This window comes from Apostichopus japonicus, chromosome 2 (genome assembly GCF_037975245.1).
Source record: "Apostichopus japonicus isolate 1M-3 chromosome 2, ASM3797524v1, whole genome shotgun sequence".
Lineage (NCBI taxonomy): Eukaryota > Metazoa > Echinodermata > Holothuroidea > Aspidochirotida > Stichopodidae > Apostichopus > Apostichopus japonicus.
Genome location: NC_092562.1, coordinates 29,236,869 through 29,260,240, shown reverse-complemented (window position 1 = coordinate 29,260,240; position 23,372 = coordinate 29,236,869). Strand labels below are relative to the sequence as shown.

The 23,372-nt window shown below is 37.3% G+C and overlaps 1 protein-coding gene across 2 annotated transcripts; it reads left to right on the top strand.

Moving 5' to 3' along the window:
• Positions 1-1,724: 1,724 nt before the first annotated feature.
• Positions 1,725-22,413, top strand: LOC139955182 (uncharacterized). Of its 2 annotated transcripts, XM_071955114.1 has the most exons (12): positions 1,725-2,050; positions 3,435-3,627; positions 4,563-8,017; positions 12,997-13,106; positions 15,799-15,981; positions 16,313-16,455; positions 16,757-16,844; positions 17,218-17,368; positions 18,277-18,470; positions 18,956-19,112; positions 19,874-19,998; positions 20,436-22,413. In XM_071955114.1, the coding sequence occupies exons 3-12, from the start codon at positions 7,951-7,953 to the stop codon at positions 20,751-20,753; spliced, it is 1,536 nt and encodes a 511-aa protein (XP_071811215.1). In that variant the 5' UTR covers positions 1,725-2,050; positions 3,435-3,627; positions 4,563-7,950; the 3' UTR covers positions 20,754-22,413. The 2 variants fall into 2 exon arrangements, with proteins under 2 accessions (XP_071811215.1, XP_071811216.1); XM_071955115.1 differs by lacking the exons at positions 1,725-2,050; positions 3,435-3,627; positions 4,563-8,017; positions 12,997-13,106 and adding an exon at positions 15,107-15,630.
• Positions 22,414-23,372: the final 959 nt, after the last annotated feature.

Here is a 23,372-nt window from a genome sequence, read left to right as displayed (position 1 = left end):
TCTGTTGGTAGTCAAGTTGCAGGGTTGGGCGTAATGCTTGACAACACTTCAAAAACCGTTGTCGTGTGTATACTAACATAGTAAGTTTACAACTGTTCATGTCCCTTTAGGAGCGCTGTGAGAAACGCACGCAGAGTGTTAATTTAACATTAACAGAGAGTTGATATGAAATATTTCAACAATTGTATAATGATTGCATATGGACACATATTCGTCATTTATTCTCACGTTGTTCTTAATTGCTATCAATGCAATATTGCTGATGCTTTAAGAAGGTGTGTGGTGAAATTGTAAATCCAGACATGTATCTAGCACTAAGAATGTACGGTGAAGAACTATATATATAGGAAATGATTAAGATGTGTCTATTGGTAAGTAACTCGACCAGCCAGTTAATTGGTGAAGTATTTGACTACAACAACCAGGATTGTCACACAATAATAATAATGCAAGACCATCTGTCCACGATAGCTCATACTTTATTTTTGCACTAGAGAAGTGCAGCAAAGAAAAGCTATACGTAACTAATTGTTTGTTAAAAGGCAGACATGCAATAAGGATTTACTATATGAATGGCGTCAGTAAAATAATTTACTTTGAGTTTTAGAACAAAGTGCGAAATAGAAGTTAATGTCCTGAACTCAGTCAGTATCGGTGAACTCATCACAATGGCTATCTATCACATCACTTTTAAGAACAGGAACAAAGTTTTGAGGTTGACTAATTACCAACTTTAAAAGAAAAAGTTAGATGTCAGTTTCACATTCAAGAAGAAATCAAATCTAAACTCTGTGATAAAGAATGGGATGATTAGGTACATGTAGAAACTTCTCAGCTATACCTCAAAGAGGAAGATTAACGATATATACCCATCACCTCAGAGTTTCACAAACTTACACTCACCAAGTAGTACATGTAGCTTATATATGACAGTGGAGGTTCACTATACAGTTTCCACGAGGCACCGTTGACAGTTATGGAACCATCCAACCATAGGCTACAGTATAAGCAGTGTTAATCAACTTGCAACACAAAAGGATAGTTGATAATCAACTTCAAAAGCACACGACGTTATCCACAACACATACAAATGACTGCTAGTTATGTTTTTCTAGATATTTTGGTTTCAGGATATTCACCTTTAAAGTATATGCTAAATAAATTAAGTGATGACTAAGCTCCTCAGTGCAGGGCTGAATGTTAATGTCAATCCATTGTTGTATGAATTATAATGACTCACCAAAAGATGTTCTTTTAACTTTACCGCGATTTTGGTCGATATCGACTAAAATAATCTTTGAATTTAAAAAAAATTATTACTCAGCCATCTTACACCCTACAACATTCATTTAGGTATTGAAATGTAGCTAAGACCATACGTTTGTGTATAAAACAAATAAAAAGGGGGGTCACTGTGTTTTTTTAGTGGGTGGGGCTCAAAGGTCAAAGGTCAATCTGAAAATGACGTAATTTGGCTAAAAATCGATGTTCGCTTCATTAAAATCGTGACAGAAAATAAAAGTTGAACAAACCCCCCCCCCCATTATATTTGGTATAAACCCTAACATGTTTTGAACATATTCTGAGCATTTCAGGAATATATCTATAGAGACTTCTGAAAAAAAGGCAAATAACCTTGAAATTTCCTGTAATTTGACACCAAAATCGTCCAAATCCGTTCATTTTTGTTAAAGATGTCGTTCCCGAACGCTTCAACCTACGAACGTGTTTTTTTTACCCTATTTTAGATATTTAGGCCGCTCACTTCTTTGTAATTGATAGTTATGACATAGCGCCCTAACATTCCTTTGTAAGTCGATAGCAACCGCCGTTCTTGTGCAATATTGTGTCACTGAATGTTAAGTGTACATTTCAATGGACTTCTACGTAGAAGATATTTTCAAATAGGTCGTGGCTGCACACAGCGTCCCAAATTACGGCCCAATAGGCCCTAAAGATGTGGGACGATTGGTCAGATACCTTGATGAGGTCCAGGACCTTCTGGTCTAACCAGTTTATCAAGGTTCGGTCCTTTGAGGACCCAGAAATTGTAAGTTCAATAGCGTTTTTTACAAAAATGGCTAGGCTAGGCCTAACGTTATGCCAACGTTAGGCTGTATTTGTAGAAAGTAAACAAAGTAAACAACAAATTAAATCAGTCATAACTCTGTCAATCCTCAACAGATTTCAGAAAATAAGGTATCATCTGAAAGAGCAGCCCCAGAAGAACCTTTATCATACAATTTGAAGTCAATTTTGAAGTCCGTAGTGATTTTATTGTATTTTGGTGTTTTCCAATTAAAATTAAATTGCGACCTAATTTGCATATTATAATTTGCATATATTTGGAATTTTTTATAAAATTATCAATTCCAAATATTGTTCCCTATTGATCTAAATCAACTTCCTAATAGAGAAGTTGTCCCTAACCTTTATAGCCAGCCCTTACAAGATAAGTGCCCCCCAGACCCTAATTGTTTTCCCACCCCCAATGCGGAAAAGGGCTTCATATGAAGAATAGAGTACCTTTGCATAACAGTCATGTGTTTATGACGAGCCTTGAAACTTATTATAAACAGGTCATTTGAGGCCATCTTATTTTACCAGTAAAGGATTGGTTTACTGTAGGTGTCTGACATGTCTATCTTGTATGAAAGAGCTTAAAAGACAAACAGAATAGTGAAGAAACTACCATGATAGCATTCTCTGTTAAGGAGATATCACACTTTGAAGATTTCAAAATTTCTTTGAAAATGACTGGTGTAGAAAGACTAACTGTGAGGGTGTGATGTCACATCCTCACTTCCTTAACATGTTGCAATATATTTCATTAAAAAATAATTACATTTTTTTTTCACAAATCTAAAAAAATATAATCAAACATTTTTCAGATGTTAAATTTCAAATACTTCCCTTGACACATATGAGATCTCCTGACGTATCTCTTGGTTGTAAGTCATAAAATCTTACAAAATATTTTAATAAAATAACAAAGATTTTTCAGGAATGTGAGGATAAGATGTCACAGCTAGTCTGATTTCAGCAGTTTCTACACAATCAGATAGAACTTTAAACTTGAATATCTCCTAAACGGAAAAAGATATTTGAATAATTTCTTCACTATTGGGTTTCTTTTATTGTCCTCTTTCATATAAGATAAACATTTGTGACACCGGAACTATTCCTTTAAGGTTTATGTTGCATCTGAGAAACAGATGTCTCTGTATTAAACTACGTAGTCCAGTTACTTTATCTCATGAACTAAAGTTGTTCCAATGGTCATTTCTCAAAAGTGAAAGTTTTATCCAAATATAACATGGACTGATAAAAGTAATTCCTAATAGTCAACAACATAATACATATCTATATTAATTCTTTTGCCTAAAGAAGACTGTTTCAGTGGAATGTTTCATTTTTCCTTGTTTGCTTCTAAGGACGAAGACTCATTTCTAACATCTCATCCAAAGTAGGAAAAGGTGTTGTCTACCGTTCGGTCGAAATACAGATACACAACTTCATAAAGTAGGGTGCGCCTTCCACATTATAGCCACCTTATCGTTACTTCCGGATTTCTGTTACACGTTACCATATCGTCGTTTCAGAGTCGCACTTGAGATTCTTAATGCCGTAAGTTTAACCTTTAAATTCACACCATTTGTCGTTCTAACACTTAGATCAGTCACATAATTATTTACGATATGGTATTTTCCCATAATTTAAAATTTCGATAAGCTGTTATAGCCTAGAATGCTGTTAAATTATAATATGTGATCTTATACTACCCTCCATGTATGATTAAACCTGACTATGATTAACTGGGATATTAGGATATATATAGCGTCAATTTGATCGTAAAAAGTTCCATTTTTTCTGCTCATCTGAATAAATTATAATAACATAATCAGGACAACAACCAATATTTGTATTTGAATATACATCATCATCATCATCATCATCATCATCATCATCATCATCATCATCATCATCATCATCATCATCATCATCATCATCATCATCATCATCATCATCATCATCATCATCATCATCATCATCATCATCATCATCATCATCATCATCATCATCATCACCATCACCATCACCATCACCACCACCTCCACCACCATCACCATCACCACCACCACCACCACCACTACCTGTTTACCATTACAGTATCGCTACACATTACGTATATATACAATATTAAGGTTATAACTATAGTTATAACATTAATATTGTATAAACATATTCATATACTGTCATTAACGCTGTACAAGTATCGCATGCCGCTACTGCAGTTGTGTGATGCGGGCAATACAGAGTCAATAATGCCACCGTTGTTCGTGTTTTCCCCGTTCTTTGCTTTCTACCAGCATGTGTGCTACTTCCTATGTAAGGCAATACCGTATGCTGTGTAGGTATTGGTTGAGAGACTAATAATTGCTGTCATAAAGGTATAGGCCTAAGTATTACTATTAGTGCATATGCATACAGGCTACAACCACGTTGTTGTGTATTTCGATAGCATTAAAAATTGATTATAAATGGATAATTTCTTCCTCCAGACTGACCATCTCAAACAAGATGTCTGACGAAAGAAACACGCAAGAAGAAGCAGCATCATTTCGTTTGGCAAAGGAAGAAGCTGTCTCATTTGTCGAAGGTGTTTTGCTTGTGCCATTCCTGGAACGCGACACACTCGATGGTAGACTGGCTCTTTTAGACTCATTGATATATGCCATGCATCAGAAAATCCCCTTTCAAACTATTTACAGGTGTAGCATACCGTTCAAAGATCGACATAGGCCTTCCTTTGCTGTTATTAAACATAACATGTTTCAGAAATACGGAGGGACGTGTGAAACAATTCAACCGTTCTTCAAGTGTCTGTTGGACGCACTTGGATATCAAACCAGCTTTTTCCCTGCATCTGTTTTGGGGAGTTTCGAAGGACACGTTGGAATTATTGTCCATGATTTGAAGTATAAGGGCAGTAGACACATCGTGGAAGTTGGATGTAAACATCCGACGTTTACAGCTATACCGTTAGACTTTGAGGTTGAATCAGAGATATACTCGGTTTCGTATGCAAGCTATAAATACGTCAGAAGGCCAGACGGTATGTTGGATTGGTTACTAAAGTTTCAAACTAAGAAAAACGAATGGTTCAAGTTTGCTGTTCTGAATACAACCAAGCTAGTTGATATATCGTATTTCTTCGAAAAACAAGAAGCAGATCAAACTAACCTGGAAATTGAACTTAATAGGTCTGTCTGGGCTTCGCACTATAAAGGAAACTGTTTTTTCTGGGTGAGAGGAAGCACACTAAGTTGGAACGAGAAGCAAGAACAAGAGTTATTGAAAAAGGAAATCGGAACGAAAGAAGAATTGAAAGAAATACTTCAATCTGAGTTTCCACAATTCCCAAGTGAGATGATAAATCTATCATTCTCAAATACAGAGTTAGTTTATGACGAGTCATACACTCAAACATGTTTGAGCCAATATAACGTGTCATGATAGGTATATGGTTCATGTCAAGGCGGACGAAACAAACACCACATCTCATTGTCGCCAATATTACAGTTCAAGCTTAGACCACTTTCGTTCTATACGTATAAAGGCGCCTAATAAATGTATTCAATATGATAATAAATTTAGTACAGTTAATGAATAACCGAAATGTACGGACCGTGGCTGTGTGCTGAACATAAAAACAAGAATCGGTTACTTAACTATTTGTAGGAAACTGTGGTGTCTGGTCTACCAGAATACACATCATCCCGGTCCAAGCATCGCAGCCTATTGAGATTGGCTAAACTGTTCCATTACATAATTACTAGTATTGAGGTAAAGAGCGTGACAATGTTGAGCAAAGTCACACATTAAATCTCGCGAAATGTCATCAAATTATTTCTGTTTGCGGAGCTTTTCCAGTATAGTGTTATACCGGAACTTTCAACTGATTATGTAGAATCATTTCCTAAAACATAATTTCTTTTGAGAAGTTTTGAAGCACAAAAAACAAACGATATGAGACCATAAGATGTCAGGCGGTGGAGGCCTCTCCACCTTCCGTCAGGCCTAAGCATAATAGGCCAAACGCTAGGCGTCTGATACTAAGGCACTGGCATACATTATACGTAGCAAACTCGTTACTGCTGTTAACTCAGGAATTCTGTGAGAGAATCAAATTTAGCCTAATCCCAGCCATAACCACTGCAATAAAAGTTTAACATTTCCATAAATTTGAGGAATTATTGAAAACAGACCTGGAAACGACTCAGGAACAGATTAATAATCAGGCTTTTTCCGCGAATTTGCTGATTTCCGTGATTGCTTTTCTACCTCCGAGATTTACATCTCTCAATTTCCGAGAATTTCTAACAACAGCGTTACTGTATGATTTGATCCATCTTTCGCATGTTTTTCTTTACCGATGCATGCAACCCGCACGGGGACAAATAATATTATCCTAATACACTATAGCATACGCAAACTGGAGCCTATACCGCAATTTTTTCTCTGGATTTACATAACGTTCCCAATATGATTGCAACGATATTTTCTTAAGTTTCCCATGATATGCAATAGCCTAGTATCATTAGAGTAGGGTCAACTGAGGAGAAGTGTAGTGCTGTAGCTGTTGAATATTATCCAGATTAAAACTGACCATTGTGTTCATTTTATGAGCAGTGACTTTTTAATTATGGGTCGCCATGATTTAAAGAATCAAGTAGGGTGAAAACGACAGAGTAGGCATGCGGCTTCAGTGTGCTCATTTTGAATGTGAAAACTTTTTGGGAATGTTTTAATAAACTCAAAATTCTTTATAAAATAGGCACCAAAATGTTGTCTTTAAACCTCAAATTTCTCAGAGCTTCCGGGGGCTTCGACCTCTAGACTCCGACCAGGGCATTGCCCATTGACCCCACCACGGGCTCTAGGGCAGGCCCATGGACCCAACCTGTAACTGCGTCGCGCTGCGTGCTGACTGACGCCTTCGGCGTTAATATAGTTTCACCTACAAAGTTACTTGATTTTTTTGTACCCCAGGCTCATCCCTGAATAATGCCGTTGGAGACCTGAACTCAGTGATATATTAAATGAACTCAATAAATGTTATGTTGAATGACCAGGGAGCAGTATTCAGAAGACACTGTTTAGTACTACATGGAATAAATGAGACAGATAGTGATTGATATCAAACGAACTACTGGTACAATCAGCCATTGAAAAAGTCAATCTGCAACTCAGTCATCTTGATAAATCTCAGCATATCACCCCAAAAACCCAGACATAACACACCCCCGCCCAACAAAATCCCCGAGCAATAAAAGTCAAGTGTGTAACCTACAAAATGAGTGATTAATTCTACAGATCCAGCTGAAAGGTTCTGGAATCTAAATCGATGAGGATCTGAGCCCGACCAACCAAATCGTGTGCAACTGTCAGACACCACACAGCAGTTAAACGCGCATGTACATGGGAAAATATTCGTCATCATCATCACCACTGAAACCTCCGGCCTAGCGGACTTGGAACTCTTGTAACAAATTGAAACAGCCATCATTTTGTTTACTTTTAAACTGCACCGGCCGCTATACAGGCTACACTCTAAAAAAGATGGGTAATATTTTCTGGGCAAATGCTCGGTTGGGGAATTCTTTAACAATATTGGGCAAAATCCCTGCTCTATGTGTTGACCAACTTATAGTAAAACAGAATTTAGTAAACCGCTGTGCAAAGTGAATGAAATATACCCAACATTTGGTAAGCGTCCCGCCAAATCGAAAGTCACTGGTACTTGTGCGACGCGCACATCTGCGACGAAAAAATGAACGTTTTGCCTATACATTTGTGTGTGTTTGCATGGACAAACACCGTACGTTACGTATCATCGCATAGCTCATACATACAGTGTATTGACGAGTGTAGATGAAAATATAGAAGATGGGCAGGCCTATCGAAGAAATCCTACAAAAATGGGGGGTTGAAGAGCTGATAGACAAGTTTCAAGGTAAGGATGTACTATTAAAGAGTAGGCTGAAAAAATTAAAAACCTATATTATGTTGATATGAAAATGATGTAAATATTGGTATACAAAGAGATAGCGTCAGGTAAGGTCGAAAAGCATAACGAGTAACGTTACTCGATAGGTCAAACGTAACTTAACTAGTAATAGTATAGCCTAGGTCCAGATTAGGCCTAGCTTTTGGCTATATTGTTATACTACTACTAGTAGTAGCTGCAACGATCGAATTGGAATTGAATTTATGTTAATATTAACGTAAGACATTGGGACCTAACTTGACACCAGATAACCGTGCATGAAATTCATTAATGTACAAGTTCCAAGGGTACGTAGATACTAGGAGTAGTGTACGTAGTACTTTTCTAGCCCACTTACTTAGCCTAGGCTTAACGTTAGGCTATGCCTAATTTGCTCGATCGAATTTGTACAAATTAAGCTACCAAGCAAACCCTACCGTCTGACGTTAGGTCTAGTAACCTAGGGTTGTGCCCAGGAATTTTTAAATTTAGAATTAGCGAACTGGTTGTTATTCTAGTGACAGATTGGGGAAGGGTCAACTCGAGTCAAACTGGACGTTGGTAAAACGGGGAACACTAACGGAACGGAACGCGTAAGCATAGAATTAACAAATGACACTTCACAGAGTGTCTCATTACCGTGCCACGAAATAGACACCGTGAAGAATTCTAACGACTGACGGATTCGCTCCACTAGTTTGTGTGTATTGAAGGGGATCCTCTTTACTTCTCCGTACCCTTGATTGCTTGAAGAACGTGCCTTCTGTTTTGTTAGTGAACGTCCAACGAAAAGTTACAGCATATTAATAGTGAGTAGCGCTGTACTGTAAGTTGTACGATTTATCTGTACGTGCAAAGCTACTTACGCGCTTTCGTGTACATACCATACTCACTGTTCATGTTACGTGACATTTCATGAAAGGTTATGACAGATGTACGGTGGGTATATATATGCAAACTGGTCATTTAATACTAAAGTGTTAATGTGCGAAATGAAATAAAAACGCTTAAAACAAAAGTATCGGAAAGGAAAAATTTTAAGGACGGCCGGGTTGCTCCAACAATTTCAATAGGCCTATACCAAATTGTTTCCTAAAGGAACCAAAATGGAGCAGCAATCCGTTTATTGGGTCAGACAAAACTGTTTTCGCTGATTGTCTTTTTTTCGACATTTAATAAGCGCAATAATGTGCAAAATGAAACCAATCAAAGGGGTAGGCCTACATGGACAAGCAAAACCACTATCAAGGACGGATTGCTCCACCACTTCCAATGTATCAAATTGTTCCTTAGAGACTCTTTTATCATACTAGTTTTGCAAAATTGTGGAAGAATCTGTGAATGGGTTCGAAAAACGTGTTTTACATGGTTTTTTTCCCCTTCATATTTAAGCTACTATATGTGCATACCTATTGCGCGAAATGACACACAATTGAGGTGGTACATGGACAAGCAAACTACTATCAAGGACGGGTTGCTCCACTAATTCCAATATTCCAAATAGTTCCTTAGGGACTCTTCTGTCTTTAAGTTACTAGCCATACAAAATAGTGGAGCAAGCCGTCAGAGGGGTTCGGAAAAACTGTTGATGCTAAGCGCTTATTCAACATTCAATAATCACAATGCATAGCGCGTAATAAAACAAAATGAATGGGGTATATGGACAAGCCAAAAAACTATCAAGGACGGGTTGCTCCACCTATTCCAATATACCAAATTGTTATTTGAGGACTCCTCTATCTACCAGCTATCCAGATTTATGGAGCAACCCGTCAATGTGGGCGGAAAACCTGGTTTTGTTGAGTGTCTATATTCAACATTTATAAGCAAAATGCTCAGATGAAACAAAATCGAGGGGTAGGCGGACAAACCAAGAAACTATCAAGGACGGGTCGCCCCCCCCCCCTCAATTCCAATACACTCAATTAATGTTTAAGGACTCTTCTACCCTATATGCTACCCAGAATAGTGGAGCAACCCGTCAATGTGGTCGGAAAACCGGGTTTAGATGAGTGTCGATATTCCACATTTATAAGCAAAATGCTCCAAATGAAACAAAATCGAGGGGTAGGCGGACAAACCAAGAAACTATCAAGGACGGGTCCCCCCCCCCCCTCAATTCCTATACACTCGATTGATGTTTAAGGACCCTTATACCCTATATGCTACCCAGAACAGTGGAGCAAACCGTCCTTGATAGTGGTTGCGCTTGTCCATGTGTCACCTTGATTGTGTTTCTTTTTCGCGCAATGCATTGTGCTATTAAATGGTGGAAAAATACGCTCGACCAAACCCGTCATACGACCCCATTGACGGGTTGCTCCACTATACTGGGTAGCTAATATGGTAGTAGACTCCTTAAGGAACAATTTGCTATATAGGAATTGGTGGAGCAACCCGTCCTTGATAGTGGTTGCGCTTGTCCATGTGTCACCTTGATTGTGTTTCTTTTTCGCGCAATGCATTGTGCTATTGAATGGTGGAAAAATACGCTCGACCAAACCCGTCATACGACCCCATTGATGGGTTGCTCCACTATACTGGGTAGCTAATATGGTAGAAGACTCCTTAAGGAACAATTTGCTATATAGGAATTGGTGGAGCAACCCGTCGTTGATAGTTTTTTTGCTTGTCCGTGTGTCACCATGATTGTGTTTCTTTTTCGCGCAATGCATTGTGCTATTAAATGGTGGAAAAATACACTCGACAAAACCCGTTTTACGACCCCATTGACGGGTTGCTCCACTATACTGGGTAGCTAATATGGTAGAAGACTCCTTAAGGAACAATTTGCTATATAGGAATTGGTGGAGCATTCCGTCCTTGATAGTGGTGGAGCTTGTCCATGTGTCACCTTGATTGTGTTTCTTTTTCGCGCAATGCATTGTGCTATTAAATGGTGGAAAAATACGCTCGACCTAACCCGTCATACGACCCCATTGACGGGTTGCTCCACTATACTGGGTAGCTAATATGGTAGAAGACTCCTTAAGGAACAATTTGCTATATAGGAATTGGTGGAGCAACCCGTCCTTGATAGTTTTTTGCTTAATTTTTATTTTTTCGCACAACACGTCACATACCGTTCAGTATGAACACGGGCCTTTGTAGGGTAGAGTACGTGATCCACATTACATAATCCATACAACTTACACAGTAGAGCACTCACTCAGCAGTGCTCATGTAATGCTAGAACCGTTCGTTGAACGATGCCCATTTTAACAGTTAATTAACAAAAAAGATCCTGGAAGGGCAAGTGCTTCAAGCAATATAACGCACTGGTAAGTAAAAGGATCATTTTCAATTACTGTTAGGCACTCGAATCTGTGGAGCAAATTTGTCAGTCGTTCGTGGCATGATAATGAGACACTACGTGCAATATAATTTGCTACATCGTATATTTAAGCGTTCCGTCGTTCCGTAATCGTTCCGCGTTTTACCAACGTCCAGTCAAACTCAAAGTGAGAGTAGGCCTAGGGGGATGGAAGTCAAATTAAATTTGCTCAGTATTAGATACCAGATAATACTACTTTTGGAGCCCTTGAAACTGACGATGTCTTTGAATATTTACTTCAAACATAACCACTTAACGTAGTTTAAGCTTGTATTACCCTAGCCAATACATTGTAACTTGAAAAAAAAAAAATGGTAAGATTGAGAGCAAATCCTGTAGGCTTAGGCTAGGGCATATGAATAGGGCCAAGTTAGTTTAGTGATCACTATATGTGCACCAGTTAACAGCTTACTTGCTTGAAGCTAGCAGCCATTAAGACTAAGACTTGTAAGAGCAGCCACTAACAGCATTCATCATTTCATCATTGATATTGAGCTATATATACATCAGAGTACTGTCTGCGCTTGAACTTGGTGGCTGCTAGCTTCAATGAGGCAAATTGCTTGCATATAATGACAAATGCAGTATTCAGATCCTCATATTCATAATCAAATTATACTAAGGTTGCCCTGTTACATTGTCATGAAGCTTTGTAGCAAGTAGTAACACATACTTTACTATGTCAGTAACTAACGGTACGTACAGTAAGTCACATGCAAAGCTCGCCAACAATATAAGCTAAGCCTATGTAGGTTAACTATATATGAACTGATGCTTTAACGATGCAAACTATCACAATAATTTAGAACGTAAGATTGATTTAATACTATACACAAAATTTTAAGTGTAGAATTTCAAAATTTCTATCAGTAATTGAGTAAGGTTAGATATTTGAAGTTTTCCTTGCACCAGATGGATATAGTGAACAGCGTAATTGGCGATTTTTGATATAGTGCTGGGTGAAAATGTTCAGTGCTGGGCAGAGCCAACAGACTTAGGCACTGTACTGTATAGTGCAACTAAGTGTAATACAAGTTTACAATGTACAACACTGTAAGATGGGGCATTAACAGCAAAATATAAAGGCCATGATGGCACAGCTTCTTTCAGCTGTGGGTAATGTCAAGCCATGCATCAGCTATACCTTGATGGCAATGAATTTAATTGTTGTCACAATTGTGCATGGTTGTATTTATTAATGTTGCAACCACTGTCATAAAGGGGGGGGGGGGTAGGGCACTGTTCAGTCAGTCGTAATAATGAATATATACAATATAAATTAATTTTAAGGGATGTTTGGGCTCCTGCAAATAAATTAAAGCTGCAAACTGTGACAAGTGTTATCACTGAGGATGCTTTGCAGGTTAGACCAGAAAAATAACTTGCCCAATACCACAAACAAATTAACTACATGTGCTAATAGTATATATGGAACTTCCTTCAAAACTGACTTCAAAGTTAAAATTTGAAAGCAAAAGCTTCCAATAGGGCAGCATCCATCAAAATCCAGTCCTATTACAGTCATATGATATGACTCCCGAAGCTTTCAAACTCTGCTGCTCATGATAATTTGTGGTTCATTGTTTTTCTTCTTTTTTTTTTTTCTCAACAGAAAATGGAATTGATGTGACTGCATTCGCCTTGTTGGATGAATTAAGTATAAAAGAATTGATTCCCAAAGTGGGACTGAGACTGAAATTTTTAAAGGGTTGGCGAGAAGAGGTAAGCTCTAAAGAAGTCATGCACCTGTTTCAAATGCCTTAGGACTGTAGAAGGAGGCAACAAGAAACTTTTTTTCCACCTCAAGCATGTACATGGCATTGCCAATAAAAGCAGGGTGAAAATTGTTTGCAGTCAAGGTAGATGTGTGCTAACGTTTAATACATTATGTGGCTACAAGAAACATCTCTTGACAAAGCATTCTTCTCAGCAGGAGCCATTCGTAGGAGTTCCTCAATGTCAACATGAGGCAAACAATAGGCCTGACATAGACTATAGCAATGAAAATGAAACTGCACCCAGCAGTGATGCAGATGAAGAAGTCGCAGAATATGAAAATATTACTGAATCAGCTGCTATATTTATTGCCAGACTGAAGTCATCAGGCATAGCTTATTCACATATACAGAGAATAATTGATGATACCCAGGAATTTATTAACAGTATTGTAGCAGATACAGAGAGAAAGGTATCAGGATTCTTTGATACTCATTGTGATAAATCACTTGACAAGGTTGCTAAAGAAAACTTGCATGTTATATTTAGAAGTGTTCATGATCCATTTAAAGATTTGAGCTGTGAAAGCTTGCAGCGATCATACTTTCATGACAGGGGTGCATTAATAAACAGTGAAGAAAAGTTGATGGGGAACCGTTTTAAATTTAAAATAGACAGGAATACAGGAAGACCAGTCCAAGTCATTGAAAAAGAAACTTTGAAATATGTACCTGTGAAAAGTTCCCTTAAACAGTACTTGGAAGGACCTGGTGTTATGAATTCAATTATGACTGTTCAAAGCTCAGGTGATCCAAATCTTTTAAAAACTTACAGGGATGGTTCCTTTTTCAAAAGGTATAATAATGACCACAGGGAAGAAATGATAGTGATTCCATTACTGTTATATTATGATGATTTTGAAACAGCAAATCCCCTTGGTGCAAAGAGAGGCATTCATAAGTTGGGAGGATTTTACATAAGTGTCCTTTCACTCCCTGTAAAATACCAAGCTAGGCTAGATAATATCCTGCTTTCTACACTTGTGAAATCTAAATTTATCTCCAAGTATGGTGTTAATGAGGTGGTCAAATATGTTAAGGACGATTTGCAGGTATTGTCAAAAGATGGGCTTCTAATAGATGGGAAAGACTTTGCTGGCAAAGTGAGACCTCAACTTTTACAGGTTGTAGGAGATAATCTAGGTGTTCATTCCCTCCTGGGATATGTGATGAGTTTTAGTGCCAACTATTATTGTAGGTTCTGTAAGGGTCACCGCAGTGTTCTTCAAAAGCAGATGGTTGAACAACAAGACCTTCTACGCGCTCAAGAAAATTATAGAGTAGATTATGATGTTAATAACATTTCTCAGACTGGAATAAGGGCAACTTCAGTTTTGAGTGAAATTGAAGGTTATCATGTTGTGGAAAACCTGGCTGTAGACATCATGCATGATTTTGCAGAAGGAATCGTCCCACTTGAGATGCATCTGATAATACAAAGACTTATTGAGACAAGAGTATTCACTTTAGAAGAACTTAACAGCAGGATTCTCTCTTATAATTATGGATTTGTGGACAAAAAAATAAGCCGAACCCTTTCAGACAGTCACAAATTTTAAATCCTAGTGGGGCAAGTGGGCAAACAGCTGCCCAAATGGTATGCTTAACAATTCACTTGCCATTGATGATTGGGGACAAAATTAATAGTAGCTGTGAAGAGTGGGATCTTTATTTGTTATTGGTTGAAATCCTTAAGATTGTTATGAGCCAATCAATAAGCATGCCTGCAACATACATGCTTAAATCTTTAATCAAGGATCATCATGAACTTTTCCTTCAGTTGTTTCCACAACGTAACCTGACTCCAAAGCAGCACATTATTATCCACTACCCTAGAATCATCCGCAAACTTGGTCCATTGCGACAATATTCATCAATTCATTTTGAAGGGAAACACAAACTTTTTAAGCAGTTTGCAAACATTTGTAACAATTTCCAAAACATTGGCAACAAAGTATCAGCTAGCCCAGTGTTATGACTGTTTGATTGAGAAACCAATTGACAGTGAAGATGTTATTCTAAGCAAGGAAGTTATAACTACCATTGGAAATCTTGAATACAGTGAAAAAGTTGCAGCAAGGCTAAGTTGTGGAATGGAAGATGAAATTGTTGTTGCTGGAGTAGCTGAACTTCATGGCTATGAGTTCAGAGAAAGTGCCACTGTAGTTATGATTTGGACAGAAGAAGGACCTACATTTGGTGAAGTGGTGTGTGTTTTAGTAAGACAGACATCTGTTTTCCTGGTTTTGAAACCCCTCAAGACATTGTATTATGAGAGGCATTTACAGGCATATGCTGTTCAACATGGAGTGGGCACAGATGTAGAAATTATGCAACCTTGTGACTTGTTTGACTACAGACCATTAACTGCTGTTCAAACTCATGGATATGATTGCAGTATTTTGTACATTGCAACACGTTTCTCCTGTGTGTAATATCAGCTGTGCACCATGCAGAAGAAAAAAGAACTGGTATGTGTATATTAACAGAGGGGTATTGGTTTATTTCTAAAACATTTTACACAAAGATTAGGAAGCTACAATAGCTATTCTTATATTGGGATTGATTCAAATGAAATTATGAAAAACATGTTAGCTAACAATCCTTATATTTATGTCCTTGATGGTCCTTCTTTATAGTTTCAGCTTCCCAGTCAACAATTGCAGTTTCTACCTTTGGATGTTAGTACCAGTGCCAGTAGCAGTTCTAGTTGTGTGGATATTGAAGATGAAGGCACTAGCATAAGCCAAGATGAATCTTTGTGTGACACTGACACCTCATTCCAACCACCTCCACTGAAGCGAGAAAAACGGGTTCATTTTGTAAGTGCATGTAATCCATATATTTATAAAGGTATATACATTTAAAATATGGCAGGGCCCAGTGGTGTCTCTTTCATATAAAGCATGCCAATTACACAGCCTACTGTACAAAGCCAGAGGACGTTACTGTAATGTCCCGATCCCCTAGCAATTGTTATGGGGTGTGGGGAACCATGTCCTTCTGCCCCCATTTAAGAAAATATTTCCTGTAAAGGTCTGGAAATAACTTATATCACACAATACATGATAATTTTAGCTGTTAAGCTGAAGTTAAGTCTTAAATGACTTGGTAATAATTATTCTCACTATTCTCTTGTTTGTTTACTTGTAGGATGTGAGAAATATTCTGATTGAAAATGCAAATGGAAGAAGGGCAATGAAGAATACAGATGAAAACAAATTTTGCAACAAAGCTGATAGACACAGCATTGTAGAGCTTTGCATTAGTCACATGATGGAATGTCATGGTGATAAGTGAGTATTTTGGGCAAATTTCATTTCTCTGCAACAGTTCCTCATGCAATAGCTCTTGGAATTCACAGCTATCCTGTAATCATCCATTGCTCAGATCATATTCATTTAAAGCAAGAAAGACATGGGATTTGTAGTGCCGATGATGCCATGACAATGCATCAGTCTGTCAATCAGCGCCATCCTCTGGTATGGTGCGACGTTTGAGAAGAACACACAAGCTTGGTCAATTTGTTACATAAATTAGTAAACTGAGGTTCTTGAAAATCTCATTGAAATAATTCACCTTTTAGGCTTTTCACAGGCCAAGTTCTTTCATCAAAGGTGCACTAGCCCAGGCCATCGTCATTGCATTTCCATGTTTAAATGACTCAGATGCACCACTTGGTTATGTAAGTAAATTGTCTTTAATTGAACTAGTTACTGTAAATGTGCCTTATGAAAAAACCCAAGGGCTCAACACATCTTCTCTTGGGTTATACAGTGTGCTTAAAGGTTGAAGATAAAAGAGGAATTCATTGCATTCTGACAGATGAGCATTATATGGTTAAGACAATTTGGTTAAGTGTGGGTTCCATAAAGGTATGCATTGTTGTATCTGTAGTTGAGAGCAAAGGGTCATTTGGCCAAAAATACCCTGACCAGTTGATCTGATATCAAAGGAATATTGTTGGAAGAAGAGACATACTTTGGCTGAGTGCTTGAAACCTATTACTCTCTTTTATTCAAGCATGTTTCACATTTTGGAATCATTATTATTGTCAGGAAGCATGGTATTGTAAAGGTGCTAAAGGAAGACCAGCAACAGGATACCTGGAGGAACACCTCAGATACAGAAGAAAAAGAGTAATTGCTATGAATGAACCAGAGAAGGGGAAGAAGAAAGACGAACTCCCTAAAGAAGGACCCATGCTAGGTTTGTATTTTAGTTTATTTTACAGATCCATCACCTCTATTCGATAGTGTCCTACTTCTGTAAATTCATCCTACAGAGCATGTTCAGCTTGATTAAATCTAGATGAAATAAGCAATATTTATATGTTATTTTACTGAGGATACTGGCATGAATACATAAGGTTAAAATGAGTGCTTGGTTACCTGCTGAAGGCTGGCATATGTATGTAGCTTATATGCAGTCTACACTGGCAGTGTGTGTAGTGTGTGTGACTTTAGGCTTGTAATCATAAGATTTCCAGAGGTGTGTAATGAACTGATGCAGACTACTGTACTTTCATATTAATGTGCCATGGTGAGTAGCAGATCCCTGTGATTTTGGGACTATTGACATTCATGTTATTGAGAAGTGTGACTTTAACCTTCAGTTATCTTCATTTTTGTTGCAATTTGCAATGTCAAGTCATTTACTACATTTTTGGGACAAGGGTGACGATAGATGTTAGGCAAGTTTTATATGGTAATGTGCGAACCAAAGGAATTGTAAAACAAAAAAAGCTTGTAAAGACAATATCTCTATAACAATTATAATGGATAGATTACAACAGATGCCTCGTGGTGAGTGAAGTCTGCCTGTTTCTTGGGGTAGCTATAACAAGAATAGTAACAATGAGGCATGACTTAAATTATCCTTTCTCAGTTATAGTAGGATAGATTTCTATCATCTTTTGCAGGAAAATGATGATAGTAGTACTGTAGGTACATATTACATATTGAGTAACATCATCCAGATGAACACCTAAAGTTGTATATTACAGCATTAACAAGCCTGTCCAGTTCATTTTGCAGTCAGCATCCAAGAGTAAGTGCAATATGCCCGCACAAAGCAAAACCAATTACATAGAAGTTACTTTACAATTCATTTCTCAGCACCAGTAGCACCTGAAAATGAAGAAGAACTTGTTATGATGAATCAATGGCTTAAATACAACAAGGAACCTGAAGACCAAGTTACTGTTTTCATGGGGAAAACAGCTTTCTACCGCCAAAAGAGAATAAAAGAAAGTCTGGGGAGTGTTAACACCACCATTGCTGAGTTTCCACGATTGTTGGACCCAGGAATGGTAAAATTCTATTAAATACTTTGCTTTCTTTTTTAATGATTAATATGATTGCACCTGACACTCATTACAGCCAAGTTAGGCATTTTCATATATATTTTTTTTATCTTTAAAGACAGCTGGCTATAGACATATTTGATTTGTTTTTGTAAGGCTTAAATGAAAGTTGTGTATGTAAAATCTGCAGGTTATCTATGTTCTTACACATTGAGGGGGAATAGTAAAGCAGAATGCCAAACAGTGTTCACTGATAGTTTGTTCTCATGAAACCATCGTTACCCTGGGTTACTTTATGTATGTTGTTTGGCTGTTAAAGGTCTGAAATAATTATCATTAATTATCATTTAATCCACAAATAATTGGGTTCCACAGTAACTATTTTCTAAGCTTTTTAATGTGTGAGTCTTTCCATGTCTAGCATGCAGCTGTTCCCAAAAAGAGTCATGTTCCACTGGTGACTTAAAAAAACTATTTCATTTTCATTTTAGATTGAGCAAGACTTTGCATTGCTGTATCCATCAAGATCAAACAAACTCTATCAAAGATGGGAGAAGGTGGCAAGAAAAGTTATTTTATACAGCCAACAGCTAAATTGGAGGGAGGTCCTAGGTATACAGAATACAAACATTGATGACCTCACAAAGGGTAAGCCTTAATATACAAAACAAACAGACATATGTTGACTTGTTGGTCCATCAAATTAGATTCTCATGAGCTGTAGATACATGAATGGTGATATTGACAGTAAAGTATGCTCACTGCTTTGTACTTAAAATACGGTTCCTGCAATTAAAAGTATGCTGCCTCTCATTAGTGATTGCTGTTCAAAAAATCAAGGAATAGAGCCTTTTAATTGTTGGACAATTGAAAGAAACCTTTTAAATGGTTAATAATGAAGTCTAACATTGCTTTAAGTTTAAGGGGGACTCCAAGTATGTGGTACTCTCACATCAAGGCAATATTTCCACATCAATCAGGCAATGTAAATGGCACATGCATGTCAGTGACAACCCTTTATCAGACTGACTCTGTGAATCTGTCCATGCACATGCACCATTGTGTATTGATATATGATCATATCTTGTGAGGTTGTTATCCTTAATTTATTCTTGTTAATAGAAATAGGTCACCAGCCAGAGGTCAAAATCTGCAAAGTGCCTCTTCTAGAGACTATACAAAAATTTTCACGTAATGAATATTTGGAAACTTGGTTGTTTAACGTTACCAAAGGTTAGAATGTATACTGCTTCTCTCATTACTACAATGAAAGTTTAACAATGGAAGTGATTCTCATAAACAGAAATTTTAAAGGGTGCCTAAATATTATATTTTGTATTCTGCAGAAATTTAACTAGCCAGTTTTAAGGGGTGAATAATTAACAGTTTAACTGTTTTTATCTTCACAGAAGAAACAAAGAATCTGGCCTTTTCCCTGTTAGCTATCATATTCAGAAGTGGAAGGAGTGGAAAGGGTAGAAAGGGTCACAACTCAGCAAATGATTCAGTAAACTGCTTCATTGATGTGCAACCAGTAAGTTTTTCTACAACTCCATTTGAATGCAGGGCTCAAACAGCAGGTTTGAAATAGTGACTCAAATAACTCAGATTGGGAAGCTCAGACAGATCTCATATTTGATGTGTATATCAACCATATTCAGTAAAAGAAGTCTTCCTTTTTTCTGGGAGGGGGGGGTCAAATGTTATTTGAGGTCACTGGGTAAAATTTTTGAAAGTTTTCTTGACAGCTCCAGTAAAATGGGGAGCTTAGAGGGATCTCAAAATTGTTGAAGACTGCTCATTTATATTTACATTTATATTATATATATATATATATATATATATATATATATATATATATATATATATATATTCATATCATAGCTACATGGTTTTTTATATTTGTGTCATTTCATGAAATTGTAGATAACTACACTTCTTAAAATATTGCATTTTTCTTTCTTTCCATAGGAAGTGTTTGACATAGACCAATATGTAAAGACCCTCAAAGCAACAGACACCCCACAGCCATTTGTTGTGTGCAGGGGAAGTCGGATAACTCCATCACAAACTTATGTCATCATAGAACGGAATGCACTCCCTCAGCAGTCACTCATGAAAGCTATTGACGTATGCTTTAAGGCCATGTACATATTTGACATTGAATATCAACCAATGTGTAAGATTGCATGGCAGTTTTTGCAGGTTGTGATCTATGACTTCACTGAGGCAAGCATCACAAGTTCCATTCGAAATCTGCGTGCATTCATCGCATCAGATTCAAAGTAGTTCTTTTATTCCTAACTATTCATTGTATTTATATCATGCATTACATCTTGATAGAACAAATTTAAAGTGTAAATACTGTGTAAAATTACAGATGATTTTTCTTAAGTTCCATTGTTCTATTACTTAGCTTTCATGGCTTTTGGGGAATTTGGTGAATTACAGTATCAGTTAACTTGGTTTCATCATTCATGTTTAAGTGTTTGCCATTTTGTTTCATACTGAATCAGCCAAAAATAATTTGTTTTAATAGATTATATTCATTAACACCATCACAGTAATGTCTTACAAAATCAGTTAATATATCGGAAAACCTGTGCATAGAGTACTAACATGACATGATGGTACCCCTAGCTTTGGTTTAGCATCACAATGATCTGGTGTTAGCTAACCAGTCTCGTTCAACAAAACTAAAATGTAATTAAATGTTGAAACATAAGATATGTGTTTCCACCTGTGCTGTCTCATTTGGATTAGTTTTCTATTACTGATAGAAGATTTAATATGGGAATCAGCCTTTGGTCATCTTTTAAAGCTTATCTAGACTTGCGCCAAAACAGTTTCTGATTTATGATCCTGCCCCCATAGCAGTTTCTGATTCATGATCCTTAAACTGTTGATTACATGGGTTGGTAATGCTTCCCTGCTCATATATTTCTTGAATTTGAGAACTAACCAGGCACAGTGTAAAAATAAACACATTTTGATAAACAATGACAGGAGAAGCAATGGGTGAACATGAGAAGTGTGCTACAATAGCAATGGGTGGATGAGAGTAGCATGCTACAATAGCAATGGGTGGATGAGAGTAGCATGTTACAATAGCAATGAGTGGATGAGAGTAGCATGCTACAAAATAGCAGTGGGTGGATGAGAGTAGCATGTTACAATATCGCAGTGGGTGGAAGAGAGTAGCATGTTACAATATCGCAGTGGGTGGAAGAGAGTAGCATGTTACAATAGCAATGAGTGGATGAGAGTAGCATGCTACAAAATAGCAGTGGGTGGAAGAGAGTAGCATGTTACAATATCGCAGTGGGTGGATGAGAGTAGCATGTTACAGTAGCAATGGGTGGATGAGAGTAGCATGCTACAGTAGCAATGGGTGGATGAGGATAGCATGCTACAATAGCAATGGGTGGATGAGAGTAGCATGTTACAATATCGCAGTGGGTGGATGAGAGTAGCATGTTACAGTAGCAATGGGTGGATGAGAGTAACATGCTACCGTAGCAATGTGTGGATGAGGATAGCATGCTACAATAGCAATGGGTGGATAGAGTATCATGTTACAATATCGCAGTGGGTGGATGAGAGTAGCATGTTACAGTAGCAATGGGTGGAAGAGAGTAGCATGTTACAACAGCAATGGGTAGACAAAAATAGCATGCTACAGTAGCAATGGGTGGATGAGAGTAGCATGTTACAATAGCAATGGGTTGACGTGAGTAGCATGCTATAATAGCAATGGGTGGATGACAGTTACATGTTACTATGACAATTGATTGACAATAGTTGCATGCTACAATAGCAAAGTGGGATGTGATAAGTGTATTTTTTCTTTATGATTTTCATCTGTTTTATCTGCTTTAAAATTGTTTTGATATGCTGCTTCAAGAAAGTAGATGTTCAATAAATCATTCTACAATACACTGTGTTGTTAGATCTGTCTTTTTGGTTTGGTGTATGCTATACTTGTTCACAATCATCCAACCTTCCATGTTCATCCCACCTATTTTAATTTATATCATTCAACATTTTTGTGTATAGTCAGTAAAAAACCGTGATATAGTGAAATACCTGTATTCATCATTATGAATATATTGATTAACTATCCATTACCCAATAAAGGGAGAAAAACTGCTTAAATAATGTCGAAATATCGACCAATAAATAGCCCTATGTTGCCCAATTAGTAGTAAAGGATACCCAACCATTTGATATTCGTATTCAATATTTCGCCAACAAATGATAAACATTGCCCAACAGGCCAGTTGGGTAATTTCTTAATTACTATTTATGGGTAAAATAATATGCCCAACTATGAGTAAAAACATTACCCAGCGGCAATTGGGCAAAAAATGCTCAACAGTTGGTTGGATACATACTTCCCCAGCGTTTGTTAAAAGTTGGGCAAAAAAAATGACCAACTTTTTTAGAGTGTACTACTACTACACTTTGAGGAACGGACTTGTCATCATTACTATCTAAGCGGAACGCCACCATCTCTTTGCGCGTAGCGTAGCCTAATATGTTCGCCCACCGCATACGTTATACACATTTAGTTGTTTACGCCGTTGTACGCATGAGCAATAATATATATTCAGTCTTCTTACAAATATTGGTTCACATTTTTAACTGAACATTTAGTTACAACGGTGAACATTATAAAAGTTTGAAGACTCGTAAACCAAATGAATTTTGGCCATTCAACACTACATACCCCAAGAAAACAACTATACAAAAGAGGTATTTAACTTCCCCTTTTACTTCAATTAAAAAAGAGTACACTTAGTTAGTGTGAAAGATTTTTATATTCTGGAAGAACAACTTATTTTTAAGAACTCGGTGGTATTTTTATAACTACTCCATTGGCCGATAATTTGTGGTCAAGGACGTTAC

Coding starts and splice junctions, on each gene's coding strand:
- LOC139955182 (XM_071955114.1), top strand. CDS start 7,951: ATGGGCAGGCCTATCGAAGAAATCCTACAAAAATGGGGGGTTGAAGAG. Junction 13,107..15,798: donor TAAAGGGTTGGCGAGAAGAG/GTAAGCTCTAAA, acceptor CCTTCTTTATAG/TTTCAGCTTCCCAGTCAACA. Junction 16,845..17,217: donor CAGATGCACCACTTGGTTAT/GTAAGTAAATTG, acceptor TATTATTGTCAG/GAAGCATGGTATTGTAAAGG.